Consider the following 24,466-nt stretch of genomic DNA (forward strand, 5'->3'; position numbering starts at 1 on the left):
ATTGAAAAAGTTGTGTATTTCTTTTACTTTTGCCTATGACCTAATGTGCTAACTAACAGTAAGTAGCACTGTATGTAGGATGGGCATTACAACAAGAAATGTTGACTATTTTGTATTAATTATTGCTTAACAGTATCTGGTAAATGTGTATGAGCTTGAGTCATTAGAATGATAGGAGGAAGTGGTGGGACAGGATCCTGAAACAACTAAATGGACAACAAAAAACCAACAACAGCAATTTTTTGTTTCAATAGTTCAAAAAGTTCGACTCCTAAAAGAAAGACAAACTTCCCTTTACTCTAGAAAATACATAGGGGGAGGATGTGAGATGAGCCCTATGTGTGTGTGTGTGTGTGTGTGTGTGTGTGTGTGTGTGTGTGTGTGTGTGTGTGTGTGTGTGTGTGTGTGTGTGTGTGTGTGTGTGTGTGTGTGTGTGTGTGTAGCACCACTTGGGGTTACAAGTCACAGGCTGAACTGGACGAAAATCCAGAGAAGGAATGTGATGAAATAGTTTGGGGGAGAGAGGAAAGGAACATGAAACAATTTCCTGTTTTTCCTTTGACCCAGCTGGGCCTTCTTCCCTCCTAAAAGCTGGACTAGGGAGGACATTAGGACAGGAATTGATCAATTAAAGATATTTCCAATAGCAAGGGTTATTCTTGTTGAGCAAAGTATATTATCTGGTTGTGACTGATATGTGTTTGCTAAAACAGTGGCACTGTTGGTCCAGTGATGGATGAACATCGCCACATAAATGACAGAAAGAAAGAATGCAAACAAACAATTAAACAAGGAGGAAAGACAATGTAACACATAGTAGCAATTACATTTGGGTTTATTGACAAATGTGTTCATTGTACAGCTTAATTCAAACTACATTGTTAATAATGGCTTGCACTGCACACTGTTGGTTAGGCTGCTGCTTAGTGCTCAAAACATTTTACATGTGGACTGCAAACTTGGATCAACATCCACGTCAACAAACAGACAGACTGAATAACTAGTCAAGACTTTTAATACATCTTTCACAGAAAGAATTAAGTGATAATCATCAAAAAGATGATTTAATCAAAACATTTGAGAAGTGCATTGCTGTATTATCTCGTGTTTGACTTCCATATATCATAAATAAGATCTTATAATTAGTAAATATTTAAACCATAATGACCACCAATAAGTGACATCTGATGTCAAAGCCTCAAACTGTCATTATAACAGTTTTATCCCATTATCATGGGACCTTTTTCTCACAATTATGAGATACAGGAGCCATAAATCTTCTTTTTTCTATAGCAATGTACTTTCCTACAAATATGAGGTGACAAGACAGTGATCATTACATCAACAGACTGTAAATATGCATTTTAACATTACAACAGCAACAGCATGCTTCCCACTCTTTTCCTCTCCAACAAATTACACTGAATCCCCGAAACGCATATGAACATCAACAGTTACAGATTAAATAAGATGTTAATTCCTGATTAGTTCTCCTTTAGGCGAAGTCAATCACAGTACAGCATCAGACAGTGCTATCCTATATACATACAGTATATGACAGTATGAAAAACTCAGTCACAATCAGTCAGAGGGCTTGTTAACAATATTCTGAGATATTGATTTCACTTTTTTCCCAAATATAGGACACATTAATATCAGCGTACAAATATCATTATTCAGTTCTAACCAAAATACAATGAAATGTCTAAGCTGCTTTCAGCTATACTGATTTGGTTTAACATGAACAGTGGATGGTTTTTTGTAGCTTGACGATGCTCTAGTTTATTCTGAAACAAAGGTACCACTATTTTCAAAATTACTGTAATTTGAACTCATTACAGTACTGCTACTAGCTGTCTTGTTGCCTATGATAAACCAAAGACACCAAAAGAAACAAAAGTACTTCAGATTGATAGATGACATTGCATAAATAAAATACTATATGTCCATCTATTGCTTTAGTGGTCACATGTGAAACTGCCACCTTTTTTTTGCAAGTGCATTTGAATGAGCACCACAAAAGAAGTATTTTAGACAATGAGTTAGCTCTCAAAACATTTACAGATGAGTTTTCTTTTAAAAGGTTCATTTCATAATGATCACAAAAAATAATGACGATATTCAGTATTTACAGTGGTCTTCCCCGTTTTTAAATGTTATACATGAGATACAAATAAACAGACAGGCTTCCATTGCCCATAAATGCAGTGCAGTAGAAGTTATTTGATCAATGAAAGATGTACATTTGATAACCAATGAAAATAATACATACAAAGAACAAAAAAGTAGATGTGTTTGTGAAGAGAAAACCTTACAGCATCTTAACATATCATAGAGTAGTGCTGTATAGAAAAGTATTTGCAGTAACAACATTACACAATTGAAAATATATGATCATAGCCCTGTTCAAACTTAAAATTGCATTGATGAGCATTAGAGTAACATACACTGTGAGTAATTTACACTACATTCTAGCATATCATTGGAATTAATGTATTTGCACATATAAAAACAGACAGAGGAAAGAAGTTAATTGCATTGTGCTGCATTTTTCTTGATTATGGTCACTGAACACTAATTAGAAGATGTGCCAGAGCCACATCTTTCACAGTAGCACAGTCAAATGACCACACACATTTAGCTTTAGGACCTGCAAAGTAGTTTGACACAGAAGATGCCTGGATTCACTATCAGTGTTGTTTTTGCATTTTCTGGACAGTTTTACTGTATTGTAATGTGGTGTAAAGTGTACTTGAGGTCAGAAAATATTATTACAACCCTCCTTACCTACTATAGGCTTTGTCACTACCTAGTAAAGGCTAAACCAAGATTTCCGATTCTCTGCTTGCAATGAATATGTTGCATATGAAGGGTAAAAAAGCTAGCTTTGAAGGCTGAACTGTATATGTAATTTATATTTTCATGGTCAATTGTAGAGGCCAGTTCTTTAGGCAACCTGGCAGAGCTGCATGTGTGGAGCAGTAGGATCAAAAGTTGTTTCTTATATAATTTACATAGATGGGCCCTTACATTTCAGTCAACTTTTCCCAATGACCAGGGCAACTGAGGATAGTATTTTAAGATAGCTGCATATTTCAGGGCAGAATTCAATGTGAAACTATTTATCTGGTGATACTAGTAGGGATATATAAGTCGCATTGATACCAGCCTATGTAAGCCATATTGGTACATTCATCCCCCCCAAAAAACAGTATGTTCTCTGTGTGGCAGCTTTTCCAACCACCAATTTAAATGTAAAGTAGTGTGGGAAGGAGCAAATAGTTACCTGCCGTCAGCTAAATCACATACAATGAGGGACATTTAATTCACATTATGTTCTGCAGGGCTATGCATTGTATAAGAAAAATAACATTGCAAATTTTACTTGTGTGTGTGTGAGTGAGTACACTTGTAAATGTGTGATTTACAAGTCTTTGATTCTGTGTTGGCCCCTCTTTAGGCAGTACAATCTCACTCACCAAGTTTGTTTTTTATCCTCTTAAACACCCCAGTAGAATAAATATGGTTTCCTACCTTGGAGAATTATAGTGTGTTCTTGCTGTTCAATAATGGCACAGTGATTTGGGTGTGTGGGATAACTGAAAATACATTCATCCACTTTGGATCAGTAGTCATAGATATTTATCTTAAGTCTCTGAGCTTTAAAGGACATGCGGAGCATGTATCATGTCTAGTGTTTTAGCTGTTTCCCCACAGATTTCCTGGATGAGCTCAGTTGATAAAATGCAACATCTTCACTCCTAATCTGGGCTGCAGGGATCACAATGAATCACAAAACCACTGACCACAATGTGGTGTCTGACCGCGGTGTGGAGACCAGCTGGATTTAGTGGGGTTTTCTCAGCTTGTCTCAAGGTGCTGTAGGTCTTCTTCTTCCTGGCTGGTGCCATCAGGAAGTTGTTTGCTCCAGTAGTTGCACTGGTTAAAGGTGTCAGTACGGGGGAAGTCTGCTCCATCATCTCGGAGTAGGACTGGGAAGACATGGTCTACTACCTCACACAGACGCCCAAAGCTGAGAGAGACATTTACAATTTTTACTGCACCAAACCAAGAATACAAAAAAATCTATGTACATGTGTCCAGAGTCAGATTACATGGATGTAAATCAAGAGAAACACAGAACATATAGCTTACGAGGAAATGTTGGTTTTGGCATGTTCCTGTACCAGCTCCCCCTTTGGATTGACAGTGAAAATCCTGTTCAGAGGAACACCCACCTCCTTGTAGGAATACACATCCTGGAATCACACACACAAAACCAGTCAGCATTGCCATTAACAAGAATAAGAGTTATGTGATGAAAATATAACTAATAACTTGATTTCATGTAATACATAGTCATCATTATCAGCATATTTGCATTTTAGAAACAACATGCCACAAAACTGACATTAAGAGCCATAATGATTTCAATAAAGTCGTTAAATTCACTTTTATAATATTGTTTAAAATCTGTTTGTGTGTGTGTGCAGTAGCCTCACCGTAGCTCTGTTGCCAAAAGCAGCGTAGAAAGGCTCAGTGTTTGGATAGAAAAGGTGTTTGATGTCTGAAAGACACTCAATCTTAAACCTCTCTGGTTTCTTCTCTATCACCTCCCTAAACAACACAGAATGTCAAACACATTTTAAAAACTACAAAATGCAAAGCTTTCATCATCATTTTTCTTTAGCTTTTATGTAATATATATCTGTCTATTTAGAGTTTTGAAAGGGCACAGCTTAGCAATGCAGGTTTATTTCAGCCCTTAGGGAATCATGTCAATATTAAAGGGGGAATTAAAACATTAAAATCACTGAACTGGAGATGCAATATTTTATATCTTTTGAAAAATGCTACTGTTTTTCAGTTTGGTTTCATGGCTTCAAGTCAATATGAATTCTAATACCTGTGCAAGGCAGAAAAAAGACTGCTGGGGCTGAGCAGCACCGGACCCACTGGCAGCATGGTTCCTCTCTCGTTGACCCAGTGCAGGTAGCCTCGTGTCATATCAGCCATGCCAATGGCCCTTGCAGAGCAGTACATGAATTTATATCCATTCCTGTGACAGAGAAAGGGAGCTTGCACTTAGATGCACATTGTGATTTTAAAAAGAAAATAAAGCATAGTGACTAGCCATTTGGGAGAAAGAAAGACAAATATAGAACATTACCAATATATTTCAGTTAAGGTGAAATAAAGGAATGACTAAATAAATAATTATGGCAGTGCTCCTTAGCTTTAGGGCTGTTCTCTTTAACTGCTTGAGGTAGAACTCACTGGTTGACTTTGTGGTAGAGTCGTGCAATACCCTGGTGGGTCCAGTCTTTCCCCAGTGTAGGGAGGATGTGACCCAGGGTGTCTGACCTAAAACACGAAAAAGACAACACATCAACAATGAAAATGTACTTCAGAACTAACTTCACACATGATGATTGATTTCCAACATACTGCATTTAGTGCATGTATAGGAGTCAAAACAGATCTGTGTGAAGCCTGACATCTACTGGTGAAAAGCTAAAACTGGACTGGCTGGTTTGTGTTGCAGGTGATGTCACCACTAATATATAGACTAATCTCAGAGATAGCAACAGTAACTTTATGCTCTTACCTGGTGATGGTTCCATCTATATCTGAGATAACTATCTTGTCATCCCAGCTCCAAAGGTAGATTGTGCCATGGCAGCGACAGGTACCTTGATACTGTGTTGTTACGCTGAACACCACATCGTTAGGACCCTCCTTCAGTTGCAGGCTAGCCTGTTAACACACACGCACACACACGCACACACACAAACACACACACACACAAACACACACACACAAACACACGGTGCACAGGCACAAACAGATGAATAGAAATGCCAAATGTATAATCCCAAGGAAAAAGGAATTTACTATTTCATACAATGTCCCGATGCACTAATAACTGTGAAATACATTTATTTATTTAAAAAACTGTTTTGTGAAGTTATAAAGCTACATGTTTCCATTCTTGGTGACCATTTTAAAATATGTAGCTTTGAATGCACCCTTTCTTCCCTCAGGCAGATTAGAGATTGATAACCTGAGACTTTTTCCAGACCATGTGGCCATGTTTGTTATGTAAGCAGAGATACTGCTTTGCCCACAGTCTTCCATTATCATATAGTACACTGTGCAATATGTAATTGCTCACCATCAGAGACTCAAAGCTGCCAAAACATATTCATTTGTTCTATCTGTAGGAATTATTCCCATAAAATTCTATAAATACCAGTTGCTCTGATGTGAGGCGAAGAGTCTTCTTATAATAAACGCTGGCAGAACTCATGAACGCCTCTGACTGGCAGGATCCAGACACCTGATTGGGTGATCTGTGGTCCTCATCACTAGAAGATGACTCATCCTTCATCCTGAAGAATCAAAGACAACCAATTTCAAGAATGTGACAAAACTCTTAAAACTGATAAGAGAAAACTAAAGAAAAAGACTGTCTGAAGTCACCTGCTCACTGGGTCCATGGTAAGTGAGGTCTCACCCTGGTCTTCTGCCTCTGTCACTGATTCCTGAAGTGCACAAAGGCCATATGTCACAACTGTCTTAACTGACTGAAGCTAAATGTGATGTTGAGGAACAAATATGGCTCCCAGTCTTTATTACAATGAAGAAGTAAAGACTAATCCATGATGTGCACTTACTGATTTGGAGTCGCTGTTCCTGCTTCTCCATGAGAACCACCAGCGCCCTCCTTTTTTTGGCATCTTCTCCTTCATGATGTTCTCCACTGAGGCCTGGACACAATCATGCACATACAACTCAAAACTGACTGAAAATGTAACTCAAAACTGACAGAAAATTCCAAACAAACAGCAAACCATAAAACATATAATCCCATAAACAAATACAAAAAAAAAAAAAGGAAACCACAAATACAAAAAGCAACATAAAATGTAACAAATGGCACATTTTACACCACGCTTAACTCCAGCTAACTGACCAAAATAAAGGCAGTTGAAGGTACAATGGCATGCAAACAAAGAGCAAAGAATGCAATATAAAACCTAAAGTGTTGAGTAACCTCTGAAGAATGTGATTGGATGGAACAGAGAAAAATGCAAGGAGACACAAGACACAGACAGACAAAGACATGCACTGATGACCAACACCCAAGCAAAGCCAGAAAACATCCTACAGGCTGCGAGGGACTGGAGCCAAACAGTCCAGGGAGGCAGTATGAGAAAAGGGCGAAGGCAGAAAAAACGTAACTCAAACACCAACACTTAGCACACAGAAACATTGGATGGATGGTGGAAGCAAGAAAATATTTAAATAAGGGGAAACGTAAGAAGGGGGATAAAGACATTATTAAAGTGTTAGGAGAACAGTTAGATTTACATGAAGCAATATTTCACTGTGGTATACGATTGGCAGCGCGGATCTGTGCTTCCACATGTGTGTTCCTAAGCAGTTTCAGTTGCCAACACATCTGCGTATCAAATAATGCTTTTTTTTTCACCTTGGTCAATGTAAGAAAAATCACATATGATGCAATAACTGAAGTTGATGTTACTTTGTTTGGAAATATTTATGATGGGAGCCAGAAACAAATGTGAACATACATCATCTGGAAGCATTTGGTTGAATTGTCATGAAGCAGTGAGAGGGTGTTGGCAAACGACAAACCAAATTGAAACATTAGATTATGAAGATTAACTGCAAAATGCTGGGAGTGAACAGGAGTAAGTGATGCGCAAGGTTGCAAAACACTATAATACACCAAACAGCCACCTTACCAAAATGTAATAATACAGTCAATTTAAAATAATTCAACAATATAAGTTAAGCCACTAATTCTGTGCTGTGTATCATTACTCAAAAGGACAACTGTGCTGTAGCTCCATGTTCGTCACTTAAACTGCACATTAAAAATAAATTGTTTCTGACCAAATACATTTTAAAATCCCTTTATTTTCAGTAATGAGCAGAGCTCATGCATGCATAGTTGAAGCTGCAAGCAATAACAGTGGATAATAACAATATTAATAACATAAATCATAAAACAGGATATATGTCGGTGTATCACAGTGGTGGTCTTACCTGCGGCAAAGGTTTCTGGTACACCTGCATGGCCAACATGACAGGAGCTGCTGTGCTCCAGTTGTAGTACCTACACCAGATGACAGAGAGCGCTATAAGCCATTTCTTCACCCCAGATATTCATCTGCAAAACACAGCTGACCTTTTTTTTTTTTAAGGGAGGAATTACAATTGCTTTACTGCCGATATTATACGGCTCAGTTTGTCAACAGCAATGATTTAGTTGAAATAAACAGTATTTAACTTATTATATCTATGTAAATATATTACATTATGAGAAAGGTGCCTTTTACATGTTTTTTGATACAATGAAAACAGAAACAAAGTATGTATGTGTATTACAGTATTGTGTTTACACATTTCAGCTGAATGTCATACTTCATACATTCAGCTGAAATGTGTGACACACTATGGTACTGAATAAAGCAGTTCATACTTGTTTCCTATCTTGACCACCAGGTTTGGATCATCAATGAGAGAAGGGTTTTCAGAGAACTGCTGGAAGGAAACTGCCCTCTCCTGGAACTGCTCTGTTGCATAAAAAAAACACAGCACAACGAGTTTAAACTATTAAAGATGGATGGTTTAAGAAAAATAGTCTTTTGACATACATTTTTTGTATAAAAAGAATAAGATGTTTGTTTGTTTGTACAATTAAAGGCACTCTAAAGTGCTTTGCTACTATGACATATTCCTTATTTTACCTCTTGTGATCTCCGTGTTGTCAGTGAGTCCTCCGCACAAAGAGATGGCAACATGAGGCAGGTCCCCCATTTGGTCAGACAAACTGTCCACACCACTGTCCATCCCACTGCTGCTCACTGACTGTGGGGACTGATTGGCGCTCCGCACACCCATCATCATCATCTCTGAGTCCCCCTTCATTGAGCTACTGCCTCCATCACTGAGGAGAGATAGAAACAAGTACTTTCAGACATTCAGCATAAACGTAGGGTCGCTTTTGTGCTAAATACACAACAGATAAAGTCTATGACCACCATTGCAATTTTTTAACTATATAATGAATTACTGTTAGTATTTAAATAAGGAAGGGATTGATTGTTATAACCATAAATCCCCAAATCAGTCAAAAAGAGTCAGAGGTAATTGATTACTATTAAAAGGACACAAATAAATATAATAAAATAAAATAATAAACTTCAACTCAACTTTTTTGAGGTTTAGGTAGGTTTAGGAGTATGCATAAGGGCACTGCTGTTCATGTATATGTTTTGTTAGTGTACCTTTTAGGGAAGTAGAGAGCAGCTACTTCAGGCTCCAGCTCTGTAATATCATCCAGGTATATACCATCAGCACCCAGGTGTTGGCTTCTCTTTTCTAATAAGAGACACATAATTAGTAAGAAAAATGAAAGGTTAAATTGAGGCATACGGATACAGAATTGTTTGAGATGGGAGTGGTCATACCTTTCTTCTTAGATGGTGAATCAGTTCTTCTGATGGGACTTCCTCTACTCCCACCTTCATCCAAATGATCAGTGATAATCCTGGGTGTCACTGAGCAGGCTGTTAAACCCTCCATCTCTGCACATGACGCCCCAACACTTTCTACCTCTCTGACTATTGGAAAAAGAAAAAAGGGAAAAAAAGGTTATATTTAGGTTATTTCACCATCTGCAATTCAACAATCAGCGAATGTACAACTTAAAACTGGCTTTCCCATGGATTTAAGGTCTATCCTTTCAAAAAAACAAAAACAAAACGTCACATCTGAGTCATGCAGAACCCATAAGCCTGACAGGGCGATGTTGACGTCTCCTCAGCTGTTTACAACTTGCCAACAACTTCATCTGTGACTCAGAGGGCATAATCCTACAATAACTCCCATCTTTAGCTGGTATTTGTCAACAGCAGTATAAATGATTGAGCAGTCACTTCTGTAGAAATGACAAAAAGTTTGGAATTTCTCCTGAAAGCATTGCTTGACATTTTTTTTAATGTTTTCACAAATATGACACACATTTTGCGTTATTGTTGAGTTATTTGTAGCTGATGATTTTCCAGAAGGCCAAGATGGAAATTTATCTGAGACAGCGAGATGTGTTCTGTGCTATAACTCCTTTCAGAAGAGATAGATCTGCTCAAAACACATTTTATATATTGGATGTCAGACATGTTGTTGAGACCTATGTAGTGTCTACATCTCACAATAGAAGAATACAACCCTTAACAACCATTTACAGTAAGCTCCAAAAAATTACATTGCTCTCCTCCAGCCCTGTCCGTAGTCTTAGTAGTTAGTTCAACCCTGGCTCCATTCTGGCTCTCTTCAGCATCCTTGCCCTCGCTGTGAGCAGCAGTCTCTTCTGGCTGGGATATGTAGAGAGTGAGGGAGGGGGGTCCAGCGTCATTGATGGCTCTGAAGTGAGTGCTGGATGACACTGGGATGGAGACTGCTGTGGCAGGGTCCTGCTTCTGGTGGGAGGTCAGGAAAGATGGCTGCAAGAAAGACAGAGAAACAATGTTAAATCTTACTCCCCTTCCCTCAAACTTTGCTTCCTTCACTCCCTCCTTCTCAACATTTGTATTTTCTGACTTTTGTTAACTTGAAGACTGATTTCATGTTGGGATGGTGCCGTATTCCTGAGGTATTTTCTGCAGGGCATTCGTGTGTGTGTGTGTGTGTGTGTCTGTGTGTGTGTGTGTGTGTGTGTGTGTGTGTGTGTGTGTGTGTGTGTGTGTGTGTGTGTGTGTGTGTGTGTGTGTGTGTGTGTGTGTGTGTGTTTAAATACCTGGGCAGCCTGTGGAAGCTCCCCCCATGTCCACAGCATCTCAGGGTTGTTTTTACTCTGATTGGCTAGCTCAGAGTCACTCTTCGGTGTCGATGACCGTGAATCATCAGGGCTGCTGGGAAAGTAACACACTTATTTAAATTAATTTGTATATTTTACGTACAGTATTTAATAAACTTAAAAATATTGGAATACAATAAAGCAGAAAATCCAAATAATATTTCTTTGCTGTAAACTTTGTTCTTTTCCTTTATCAGTGCATTATTTCTACCAGCATTCAGAGAGAATACAATTGAAGGTGATACCTAACATGGGAAGAGAAGTGAGAGGTCTGCTGAGGACAAGAGATGGACAGACCACAGGACGGGAGGATGGAGAGAGTCTCCTTAATCACATTACTACAGGAACATAAGAAGACACAGAAAGACAGAAAAACAGTACAGGGAGACAGAGACAGAGAATCATGATTATTTTCTTCTCCTTCCGAGGAAAGAATTTCGTTTCGTACAATATGAACAGAATAATAAAGAACTGAATAGATACAGACAGGAATTAGTTTATCATTGTGTGTGTGTGTGTGTGTGTGTGTGTGTGTGTGTGTGTGTGTGTGTGTGTGTGTGTGTGTGTGTGTGTGTGTGTGTGTGTGTGTGTGTGTGTGTGTGTGTGTGTGTATATGTATGTTTTGCGGACAAACGATACCTCTGTGAACGGGTCCAATCAGTGCTGGGGTGTGTGTTGGCTGTAGACCCCTGATCACTGTACGCAGGTCTGATACTAACACACACAGGTATGAGACATGTCAGTCATACACACACACACACACATTTATTTGACAATCTGTGCACACAACATACCTTAGAGATTCACAGCTAATAATGTAAAACTAGTGTAAGTCACTGTTTTCTCTCATCCTTACTTTGAATTATAAAAAAACTGCAGCTGTAAATTTGTACACAATCTATTATGAGAGCTTTGCAGCCTGCCTAACCACATATCATTCAGGAATTTTCCCATCCCACCATGTGGTAAACTTTCTAAAAAAGCCTGGATTCCCTGCAGTAAGGACGGCACTGTGAGCCATTTTTTCAAAGAGACAGAGTACGCTGTGGGAACAGGACAAGTCCCTGGAACTCGTCCAATAAACAGAGTTGGTTTTCAAAGGGCTCCACACACATAAACACAAAAACACACACACACATCTGCAGATTTGCACACTAATTCTGTTTAAAGCATTTCATTTGATCAGTTAAAATGATTTTACTAAAAACTTGTTACATAAATTGATTAAAATGACACTAATAGTGATGTAATTCAAGTTTAACACTTACCTCTTAATTCTAGTTACAAAACAAATCCTAAAAATGGACATTTTCCGATGTGAGGATAAACAGAATGTCCTCACTTTCAAAGGATTTTTTATATTCCACTTATTCACATGGTGCCCTTTTTAAACAGCTGGAACAGCCACTTACACACTCACTAATTCATGAAAAACAAATGCAGTCTCTCCCCTTAACACAATTAGAGTTATTGGCAGTAGGTCCTCACTCACAGAAAACATTGTGACTGCTGATGAAGGTTGTTTACCACAGTAAAAGAACAGACAGACTTGCTTTTAATAATCTTTCTCTTTCTCACTCATTCTCAATCTATTCATCTATAACACACATACACACACACACACACCAATAAAATGACATGTAAAGAGGGTCTCTTCTGTTACACTAGCTGACAGCAAAGAGGAACTTTTGCTATTTTCTGTCATTTCTGAAAGTGTGAACTGTTCAAACTGAAACACACACATTTCTTATGTACACACTCACACACCTGCCAACGTCCCCCTCTTTCTCCTCATCCGAACTCAAGTCGATGGTAAACATGTCCTCATCCTCTGAAAACTCCTCCCCGCTTTCCTCTCTCCTCCCTCCTCCTCCTCCTCCCTCTGGCCGTGCCTTCCTTCTCCTTTTCCTCCTCTTCTTGGTTACCCCTACATCACTTTGCTGCAGCCCAACAGGAAGTGAGGCACAGGGGATGGTGTCTACACAAGAGAGTAGCATGAAGGCAGGTGAAAAACAATGCACACATTTTCAGGCAAAAATGTCTTTTTTCAACAGGGCTTACCATGATGACGAGAACTGCCCCTGCCCAGCTGGGACTCCATTAACTCCTTCCCCATGGACATGATGGGTGATGTCGCCAGGTAGGATGGAACCACTTCCTGTCAGAAGAGGGAGTGACATGACCATATGAGGTTATGTTCAGAAGACCTCATGATGTCATAATAAATTTTTCATTTCATTTTGATTTCTGATAAGAAAGTAGAAGTAATCCATCTTAATTCTGGACACAGAACAAAACCATCAGTCATATGGGAAAAATAATGTAAGGGTGCTGAGGTGTGGCATCCTCTCATCTAACTCATCAAAACTAAGTCTTCATGAAGTTGTAATCCTAAAGTTCTTGTTTGCTCACATAAAACAAGAGTCCACAGTCATGCTTAGCAGCTCTGTGAGACTGCACAGTACTTACTGCTTTGAGCTAAATGCTAATCTTGGCATGCTAACGTGTTCCCATTTACAATGCTCTAAGCATATATGGTCCTTTTATTGTTTTACAAAGCTTTAAATTGCCTAGGTCCAACATGTTTAACCAAACTTTTAAATCCATATATTCCTGCACAAACCCTTAGTTCCTTAAATACCCAGTTGCTCTGCACTGCACACTTATAAAAATATTGGAGATGTAGCCTTTTCCATCTGTGCCCCTAAACTATGCAACAGCCAACCAGCAGACATCAAACAGGCAACCCCAGTCATGTCCTTTAAAAAACAGCTTAAGACATATCTCTTTTAATGAATGCATCTGTTTTCAGCTTTTTAATTGTTTTTTTTAAATTAATAATAACGTGTTTAGCTTGTTTTTATTATTATGACATTCTGTATTGTTTTGTTTAATTTTTATGTTTTTATGTAAAGCACTTGTAATTACACTAAAACTGTATGAATTGTGCCATACACATTTTTAATGATCTGTATGATCTTGACAGTGTTGCAGCTATTTTATAATAAGCAATGAACTTTATAATCAAAGTTCATTGGATCTGAAATCCTTGATAAATATTATTGGCGCTAGATGAAAAGTTATGGGATCACCAAAGACGGTGGGACTCTGAGATATTTCAGTATGGACCAGATGGTTGACCAACCAACCAAAAGATAATGCCACCCTAAGGGTCACGTTGCAAATGTGGCCAAAAACATGATATGCACAATACATGTAATACCTCATTGACCATTGCGTACAGACCACTGCACTGTAACTGTGAATTACTGATTGATGAGGCAGAGATGTTTTTAGTTTTTTTTATGCAGTTCTACATAATCTGGTGGGAATATAGGTTTGAGCTCAGATTAACAAAATCACACAGATTTGCTCACCAGTCTCTCATCAGTGACTATGCCAGAAAGAGATACAGAGAGACACACTGGGAAGAACATAGAGAGAGAGACACAGAGAGAGAGAGAGAGAGAGAGAGAGAGAGAGAGAGAGAGAGAGAGAGAGAGAGAGAGAGAGAGAGAGAGAGAGAGAGAGACAGAGAGAGAGAGAGAGAGAGTCCGATAAAGATTATCCAAACAGTACAGACTGACACATGCCTTGCAGAGCACATGTCATAACACAGTCCAACACAGCCTGATTGATTCTGATGGGAGAGAAATAGTGACAGTGCTCAGGATGTGAGTGATGCCAGGACACAGTTCATCTATTTACAGCTCTAGATTTACTGGGAAAATCCACCTAAAAACACTTTAAAACGCTCATTTAAAATATTTTGGATGCCTCATTGTAAATCTGTAAACATAACTGTATCCCAAAAAGCTAGAGGTGATCTGCTTCAGAAAAAAATAACATTCTCTGCAAAAAACTGAATCTATATTTGACATATGGGAATTCTGTTTTCACACAGACTATCTTTTAAAACCAATCATTTCCACCCACACAACAGACCAGCAATACAGGATTTGTTTAGGGTATATACTGCAAAAACTTGGCATGATATAATGACTGAGATTATTGCAAAACATTTCACACAGTATTTGTAGTCTCCCAGATTGGTTGCACTGAAAGGAAAGAATGAGATAAAACATGAAACAACGACACATATTTTTAGGATTTCATCTGCGAGGCACTTTAAGATAACCACATCAAGATAAACACTACATGGTATGTTTCACCTAAGGTATTCACAAGTTCCAGATGTTCTAGCATGAAGATTAGGTTAATAGTTCACGTGCGGAATCTATTTGCAGACACCAAGTCCCAACAAATCTTCAAATTCAGCTTTACACCCTGATGAACAGAGAGGGAGGGAATAAGAGGGGGTTGGGTTGGCTGGGTATACTGTTGTTGATCATTTTAAATTCAGTTGGGTAAGACCATACATTAAAACTATATAAAACCATCCAGAAACACATGGAAGATTTGAAATTGAAATTGAAACAACGCATAGATTTTCAATCTTTTGTCAGTCTACAGTATGTGTTGCTTGCATTTCTGGTAGCCAGTAAATTTGTGTCATATTTGTCCTCTGTCTCTTTCACTGTCTGTGTGTTTGTCTGACCGGCTCATCTGTCTTCCAGTCTGTTTAGACAGAACACAGATGAGTATCAGCCACTGACACGTGTGCAACCGTTTTAAAGAGAAGGTGAATACGGTAGACCTATAAATAGCCCTAGTGGTTTTCCACTCTGCAGAAGGAGAGTTATGTTAAGACGAGGATTTGGCACACGGCCCAAACTATTTTATAGACATAGTCAAGCAGAATTCCAAATTATTAAGTGTTTGTTTGAATTATAAAATTCTTGCATGACTGATTTTAAAAAACATCAATTGTGCCAACTGATTGACTGACTGAGAAGAGTTTGTAATCTTCAATAGAAATGGTAAATTATAAAAGCAGAATTAGACCAATAATCCTTCAGATTAGGAATTAGATCATTACAGATTATGACATGATTTATTCCTGAATGGGAAACACAGCCAGCTCTTATCAAACACACCATTTATCCTTGTTTCCTACAGAGGAGTGCTCTTTCTATCCCTCTCCCTCACCTCTCAACTCCACTCCTCTAGTTTCCAAGAAAGACTTGCCTATCACTTCACAGAATCAGTTGGGAAAACAACAGGAAACATTCCTATGACAGCTTGATTTCTGAAAAGTGTGCATTTTTGCAGCATTTCACCATAAAAAGATCTAGAAGGGCTATGAAAATCTACTGTATTAACACAAAACGTTGGTATGGTGTTGAACAGTGACTTAAATTCCATATAATAAAAGTCTGACAGACAACAGCTCAGCAGGCAGGAGTGTGGCCAAATGCTATAAAATGGATTGGATGTTTGCTATGTAGTTGTTTTCAATCCTGTCTGATAAGACACAATTAGCACACTATATACATTCTCAATGTCATCACATGGTCATGTGATTTCAATATGGAACACGGCAATGATTTCTAACAGTTATGTTGGGAGCTTTACACTGCACTCTCTGCTCACTTTCTGCTCAGCAGTCTACAGGCATCATATCTCATGGTATATACAGTAACAACCACGAAGGATGCTTTTATGGTGCTGTAAGTGCAGATATTTTTAGTTAGTGCAGCCCCTATTGAAGATTGAAACCTGGACTCCAGTGCTGTTATTCCGACATGATGACACCAGTACTGCAGGTCACATGCACATGAATAAAAAAGGAGATGAGAACAGTTGCATTGCTTTAGAAAACATAGCCAACCTGCTACTGAACTATAATTGGAAATGCATATGGTGAAAACATGTAACAAAATACAGCTCAGTGTTATAAACTGTTCCAGGAAACTAAACTTGTGCAGGCCAACAGGATGCCACAAGAGGACAGAAGCTCTTGTTCCTGTTTGTTGTCCAGATTATATTTCAGCTGACATGCTAATCTTTTACTGCTTTTGTACAGCGTCTCATATCAGAAGATTATTTTGTCATTTCGGATTTGATTTGTTCATATGTAACCTTCCGGATGCCCTGATCTCTTTCCCCCTATTCTCACACACTTTTATCTCTGTTAACGTATTCATTGCTGTGTGATTGTAGTTCTCTGTTTATTTGTTTCTGTTCTTTTACCATATAAAATAACTTTTATGTATGCTGTACTCTCTGCCTGGAATCATCTACAACTAGACATAAAATGTTGGTGTATTTTTTGGTGCTCTTTGGATTGGTCTTAGTTATTGTTGTTGTTATAAACAGCTGGGTTGTTTGTAAGTGGCCATTTATATTGTTTTTATGAGGTAAGTCTTTTAAATGACTTTTAGTGTTTGCCTGTAAGTCAGTGTTAATGCTGCCTCTTTTATCCAGGACACTGTTTGAAAAGAGATTTCTAATTTCAATTAGGATTTTCTGATCAAATAAAGGTTGCATAAGATTTTCAAAATATATATTTTAAACTTGGTGTTGACAGGCTGTTTTTGAGGGTGGGAGCGAGACATTCTTCCAGTAGCAGCTGTCCAACAGAACACAGTCTCATGTTGCATTTCAGACTAAAGGAGAGACGGGCACAATTCTGCCTTATTCTGAGCTTGTTTGTGCAGGAAAACAAGCAATCTGAGCCTAATAACTAAAATAACAAAGAACTGCGGAACCGGTTGGACGTAGCAGAATACTGGGGGGGAGAGATGTATATGTGTTGAGCCTGGCTGTGTGTCCTTCATGCCACTAGGTTATGTTCTGTCCATTAGTATGTGTTTACTAACTCAGTGTCAGTCATTACTCACCAGTGTGTTCTCCGTCTCTTTGACAAAGAAGGCCTCCCCATTCTCTCCCAGTTTCATGTGCAAGCTCACTGGCTCTCCATTGATCTCTATGTCCACCTGCAGGACAGAATTTAATATTTGTTAAACCTCACAAACACTAAACAACCTCCAATGTGGGATTTTGTAGTAGCAGCGGAGGTGTGATCTGTCTACTTTAACATATTGACAGGATACTCAAAGCAAGAACTTGTCTCACCACTTTCTCACGGGACCGCAGTACGCCCATCTTGCCGAAGCGGACGTGGAAGGGGGAGCACTTCAGGGAGCCATCGGGCTGCCGGACCACGATGACATCTATGCATCCAGACAGCGTTGCAGGGTTGAGGCCCCTGTAAAGCTCCTTGACCTGCACAAAAACCTGTCCCGCCAACTGACCCACATAGTTCATGGTCTGTAACTGGAGACAGACAGGGAAGGAGAGACAGAGAAGGAGACAGTTTTCATTGATTTCTTTTCTTCTTTGTCCTTTAAATAAAGGTTTCAATTATATTTCAAGCCTGCAGTGGCAGACCAGATGACTGTTAATGGACCTATTAACTGTCACTGGGATCAAACTCTGCCACATTATATAATATACATTATTGATGTGCTGATTCCAATTACTGCCCACACACACCAGACAACCACACAATTGCATATGTTAGGCAGGTTGCTAACACAAAACCGAAACAAAGAGATGTCCATATCCTATTGTTAATTCTTGGATGGATGTGAAAACATACAGTTTTTCCTTTTTTTCCTCTGTTGAAAACACAAATCACGACAGAAAATCAAAATTGCCTTTTCCTCTTTGTAATGCAAATATGCTCCATTAGGGAGGAGATTAATCATGTGGTGCTGTGCCAGTCTCTCTGACCCACACAGACTCTAATGCTCTCTGTCTCGAATGCCAAACATGGCCCTGGAGAGAGATGCTGACAGGGAAATGCATTCACTGGACTGAGAGATGGTGGCTGTTGAGTCGGGGGGCAGAAAGCGAGACAGACAGAGAATCAAGAAAATACATCCAGCATCAAGGAGAAATGAACACTGCTTGTACTTTGTGGATAAGTTGATATTTCATGCTTTTCAACAAATACAATACGAGAATTTACAAACTCTGCTTTTGGTTTCTGAATCGTACTGGTGCCTTATTCATCAGGGGAACAACCTCAGGTACGACATAAGTGAGAGTTTGGAGAGTTATGGAGATTGCCGTGAATTGTTTAAAGCTAAAATGGTTGTGCAATGCAGCAGAATCAGTCATCTGCCAGATCATGCCAAGACAATAAAGTTATTATTCATTCAGCAAATTATGTGCCTGGATGTTTTTTTGGCTTCTCTGGCTCTAACCCTAACCCGGGAGAGAGAGAAAGATGAGGAGATTAAGGTGGATAGAGAAAGGATGAGAAAAAGAGAGAAATAAAGTTGGGAAGAAAGGCAAAGGGATGAAAGGAATACAGGGAGAAGATTAGAGAAAGAGTAAACATTACATTACAGGAAAGGAAGAGGAAAAGTAAGAAAATATAAAATGTGAAGTTGAGAATGGGAGATATTTGAAAAACAGTATAGTGGAATGAGAAGTTGATAAAATGATAAAAGAAGAGTAGAAAGCAGAGTGGCTTTTAAAAGAGGGGAAAGAAAATGAAGCATACGTATACAAAGTATGTGATATCATGATCTTATCTCTATAAAAAACTGTCCCCTAGACTCTCCACCTGCCACCTGCCTGTGCTGACTCAGATACTGGCATCTCTCTGTCTCCCTTACACAAGCACACATGATTACAGCGTGCAGATGGCTCCATATTTTGGCAGGCGATGTGTGGACATTCTTATGACGAGGAAGATTTGTTAAAACCCATCAATTACTGATGAGCACTGATTGCGGCTCTTCTGCTCTAATGACCCAGCATTCGATTATATTGTTGTACACAAGACCCACCTGAGACGAGACTCTCATCACAGGCTTATTCTGAGCAGCTGGCCACAACTACACAACACACTACCTAACAATGTTATTAAGCCATGAATGCACCCTGTCTGAATGATTGACAAAATCAGAGACAGGAGCAGAGGTGCACCTCTGGGTAACTGTGGTGTAATAATATATAAATAAAAACACAAAAACGTACACACACAAACAGATGGGACCATTCACACACACACACAAACACACACACACACACACACACACACACACACACATACATACACACACACACAAAAACCAAAGTCTTGCCCACTCCTCCAGGACATCTCCGTTTTACAACCAATCACAGCGCATCCCCATTATGTAATCACCAATCACGAGACAACTCATAGGGTCATTCAGTGTCATTCTTTCCACTTGTTTAGTGGTTTTACCCCAGGAAGAAACAACAAAAACACTGAAAGCACCAACTGACTGCTGTTATTCTGAAGCAAGTGGGCAACAACACTCAGCCTGTGCTACATCCACAGTAGCCTATGTAAAATAAAAACCCAGAGAGCCACTTTATTATAAGTTACTGAATATGACTTCAGTTTAGTGCTAACACTCACCATAGCAGTGACAAAGAGGAAAAAACAACAGAGAGGTGACACAGAGGTTGAGGGATTTACAGACAGATGATGATGTATTAAGGATTATCCAATTAAATCAATTTAATGTGACTTGAGCAGCAGGCTGACACGCCAGGCTTTCACTTTTACAACTAAAAAGCAATTTAAAAAACAGACAGAAATCATTAGCCTATATTTTTTATATTGCACACAATTTTGTAAGAATTTAGAAGATATGAAACAGGATGCAGTTGAAAAACAGTCCAAATAAATAAAACAGGCTTCGTAAACACGAGGTTCATAATTGTATCGTGTGGTATAATGTCATGTGTGGCCTGTGAGGCGACATGTAAACATCTGCACACGGGGTGAGGCTCTGCAGTCGGCAGCGCAGCACTGCCTCATTCAAACAGCGGCGCCTTGCAACACGCAAACACCACATTATAAAGCATTTGGTAAAACATATGCAAGCTATATTGATATTTCAGAATTTCAGTATTTCTGTAAAGCAGGCTACTATGCAGTCAAGAAAATACTACTTACGTTATATTATTATTGGCGTCGCTTCTTGCTCTGAGATCTTTCCGCCATCCAAGTTTCCACTAAACGTCCTACAGCTGCTGTTCTATTCCGTTTATGTGTCTCAGATCAAACATTGTCGGTAATCTCTTCACTCTCTCCTTGCATCTGATCTTGGCTTTCGCTGCTCAAGGCTGCTTCTGCTATTTAAACCACAGTTAAATTATTCCTCCCACCTCCACTGGCCTGAAAGTACAGAGCCACCCGGTAGGCTGAGCCGGGGCTGACGTCACACACACGCACACGCACACACACGCACGCGCGCTCGCGCTTCCCTCTTTCACTCAGGACCAGTTTAAGACTTGGGCTATGGGGCTCGAAGCAGAATTTTATTTGGGGGACCTTCACCGTCTCAGCACAGCCCATACTATTGATTTTTGTCAAAGCTTGATCACTCTCACACCTTGTGTAAATCTAACACACCCATTATCAATTTTAGGCTACTAGTTGTAGATATGTTGCTTACATCATACCAATGCCAGCCTGGCCTCACAACAGTGGTCTGGTGTTAATTTGCACTTTAATTTTTTAAGTGATGCAGTAGTAACTGGCATACTGAACGTGGTGTACTGAAAGGTAACAAAATAAATCAGCGGATAATACATTTACTGTAAACAAGTTAACCAAAAGACAATGCAGTGTGCAAAAGTCCAGTACCACAATCAACAATTAAAATCAAAAAACTTACATAAACAGTACATCCCTCTGAAAAGTTTCCATCTCATATAAAAAATTCATATTTTTGAAAACTTTGTGCACACAACTTCAGAGAAAATGAGAGAAATTAAACAACAAAACAAACACCTTTAAGGCCCCAATCAGAAAGAATTAAATCTAAAAAAACACATACAGATTTTAGAATAACATTACTTCCTGTGTACAAGAGAGAGAAAAGCAACAGTAAACAGATTGCTGTTCTTCTTCTAAAGAAGTAGAGGTCTAATATGTGGAGCAGAGGAGACAAGAATAGTGTTGGCATTCAGGCTGCTCAGAGGCATCTGTACTTGTGCACCCTGTGTGTACCCATGTGTACCCTGTGAGTGTCTCAGTTGTCAAAATTCAAATTTGCACACCTCCCCTGAAACATTGGGGCCGGACCATTACATTTTTGGCGTGTCAATTATTCTTAGTTTGTTTTCATTCCAGAATGGTGTGATGTGCCTCACTAAAAGATTGTAGTGCTTTGTTTGAAATAAAATGTAACATAAAGTTCTGCAAGTGGCAGACTTATTGAACTGTTGTCATGCATAAACCTACGGACTGTATATCAAGAACCCAACAACTGCTAGGTGTGTATATATTCATGGAATAATGTTTCTTCCAGATGTTTCCAGGTCATCTACAACAATATGAGGGCATGTTTCAAAACTTGACTAAGAATCAAGGTTTAATTTTTTTTGCCTACAATAATGTGAAATGTTAATATATCAAACATTTTACTTGACATATGTTACCAGTCACTGATAAAACTTTATACAAATTGTGATGTATGTACATATATATCCTGAATATTTTTTTCATTACACTCAGTTAGGAGTGCAGTTGCTTCATTGTGCTGACAGGAGAGTAATTAATTGTGACAGTGGAAAGCCTTAGGGAAAGGTACAGTCTCTTCTAACAGGCAAGTATATATATGACACATGTAAATACATGTCCGTTATTGTCCATTTAGGTACAGTAACAACTAGAGTACTCATGGCATGACTTAGTATGTTTATTTGCCCTTTAAAGAAGAAGAAGGGGGCTGTACACCGACGGAGTAACAGGTAGTGCAAGTGAAAAACCAAAGACAGATAATGAAATTATGTGTGGGTAAGAGAGGGTGACAAAGTAACCAATGGCATCAATTCCATGTCAACAAGAGGGAAACCCTTCAAGTCACATCTAGATCAGCTCATCTGAACATGCAAATGCACACGCACATATTATAACTATAGTCTGTACTGAATTTTAACTTGTGTGAGTGTTGCTGGGTATGACCATAAACAAGCTTACTGTGTGCCTGACAGAACTTAACTTCAAAACTGTATCTGTCTGAGAATTGTTGCTTTTAAGTTTCTTAAAATGACTGTTCATGTTTATTGTCAACAGTGCATTCCTGGGATTTATATCATTAACGCATGACTGCAAATTAACTTCAATTTCTTTTTGTGATAATAATATAGTGAAAGTTATAAACTTCACTGCTGCACTAACAAGAACAGCAGTAGTATTTCTTCTGGACTTTTGCAGAAAACAATTTTTGCTGTGCTACCATTTAAGTATCTGCAGAAATAATATTAATACTTAGAAAGTTCTTTGTCACAAATAAGGAGTATGTTATTTACCATAAGAAGTCATGAATGTACTATTAAACTTTCATGACTTCTGTAATCAGATTATGTTGAATTTATGTAAGGTGTTATTCCCTGACCCGAGAATTGATCCTGGACACAGAGTCCCAACACACACAAAAGTGTGTCCCCCCACCAAGTCTCTCCTGGCTGGGTCTCATAGGTTTTTTTTTGGTTTTTTTCATTGCGCAATGATTCTAAGAAGTCGTCCTGGAGTAGCACTCACATCTGACTGGTCCCACCTCTGTTTGTCATGCTGGACCCTTTTTTAGAGAGTGGTAATAAAACACATTTACACACAGGGACTTTCTCAACATGTGAGCTCTGCCAGAGTTATAGATGGAACATATTTCTCTAGGAATGAGGGACAAAAGTAAACCATCACAGTAGGTTATTGAGTTTTTGGTGTGTATGTAACTCTAATCTCAATATGTGTTTGTAGTTCATGACACTGTGGATCGTTTTCTGCTGCCAATCAATGTACACATACTTTGCATAACTGTTGTACATGTGACCGATCGCAGTCAATGATAGACAAACACACACACACACACACACACACACACACACACACACACACACACACACACTATTAACACCGCGCAACCGGAGAGGGAACAAGGAAACACGTGTAGAGTTTTCTAAGAACTAAGCCATTCACCACGAGGGAGGAACCCGAAGCCAAGCAGGGAGGGGGAGAGAGTCACAGAGAGGCAATGTGCAGAGAGGAGGGAGTAGGCTAGAGTGGGACATTAGCAGAATGTTTATGTTTGTGTGGAGGTGTGACTGAGGGGAAGAACTGGTTCTTTTACCCCAGTGTGCAGGATGAGCTTTGGGTCAGGTGGATAAACTGTGACTTCATGGTGCAAAAATGTCTAAAATGTGACTTCATGGTGCAAAAATGTCTAAAATGTCATGTATAGCTAAATAATTTGATTTTTGAATAACATTTATTCATCATGATACAGGTTGATGGTCTACCTGCTGGGCATTGCTGCCTGACGCACCTCCTCCGGTGCCTTTTATGCAGGTCTGCTCCTAAGAACACCTCTGAGGGCCTAAGCGGATCATCAGCTGGGGACCACCAGTCATGGATGTTTCGCTCCTTTAACCCCAGTACATCTCCTGGTGGCGGAGCGATGGCAGGGATCTCTCCCTGCCACCCCCTGCTGATGCCCTAGGTGTTGTTCGGCTCCCAACTCCTATGCTTCCTCCTTAGCCACAGCCAGAAGCTGCCTTTCTCCGCCTCCTCAGCCAGTTATTTGATGGCTTTCCAATGCCCCCTCCTGTGCATCCCATGTCATGGAGTAGGTGAGCAGTTGAAAAGCCGACAAATCCCTGACACCCCACTTCGACGGGGCA

At 39.2% G+C, this 24,466-nt stretch overlaps 1 protein-coding gene across 3 annotated transcripts; it reads right to left on the reverse strand.

Moving 5' to 3' along the window:
• Positions 1 to 821: 821 nt before the first annotated feature.
• lpin1a (lipin 1a) lies at positions 822 to 20,870 on the reverse strand. 3 transcript variants are annotated; one of them, XM_062421269.1, is made up of 23 exons: positions 20,736 to 20,870; positions 17,867 to 18,067; positions 17,632 to 17,727; positions 12,950 to 13,046; positions 12,656 to 12,866; positions 11,528 to 11,602; positions 11,134 to 11,226; positions 10,829 to 10,940; positions 10,298 to 10,535; positions 9,504 to 9,656; positions 9,321 to 9,414; positions 8,781 to 8,980; positions 8,513 to 8,606; positions 8,077 to 8,146; positions 6,678 to 6,770; positions 6,484 to 6,545; positions 6,254 to 6,392; positions 5,609 to 5,757; positions 5,278 to 5,364; positions 4,907 to 5,059; positions 4,503 to 4,617; positions 4,156 to 4,259; positions 822 to 4,033 (listed from the first exon to the last, which is right to left on the reverse strand). In XM_062421269.1, the coding sequence occupies exons 2-23, from the start codon at positions 18,056 to 18,058 to the stop codon at positions 3,862 to 3,864; spliced, it is 2,799 nt and encodes a 932-aa protein (XP_062277253.1). In that variant the 5' UTR covers positions 18,059 to 18,067; positions 20,736 to 20,870; the 3' UTR covers positions 822 to 3,861. The 3 variants fall into 3 exon arrangements, with proteins under 3 accessions (XP_062277253.1, XP_062277236.1, XP_062277244.1); XM_062421252.1 differs by having other exon boundaries at positions 10,829 to 10,943; XM_062421260.1 differs by lacking the exon at positions 20,736 to 20,870 and adding an exon at positions 18,393 to 18,540 and having other exon boundaries at positions 10,829 to 10,943.
• Positions 20,871 to 24,466: the final 3,596 nt, after the last annotated feature.

The sequence above is a fragment of the Scomber scombrus genome, chromosome 1 (assembly GCF_963691925.1).
Source record: "Scomber scombrus chromosome 1, fScoSco1.1, whole genome shotgun sequence".
Classification (NCBI taxonomy): domain Eukaryota; kingdom Metazoa; phylum Chordata; class Actinopteri; order Scombriformes; family Scombridae; genus Scomber; species Scomber scombrus.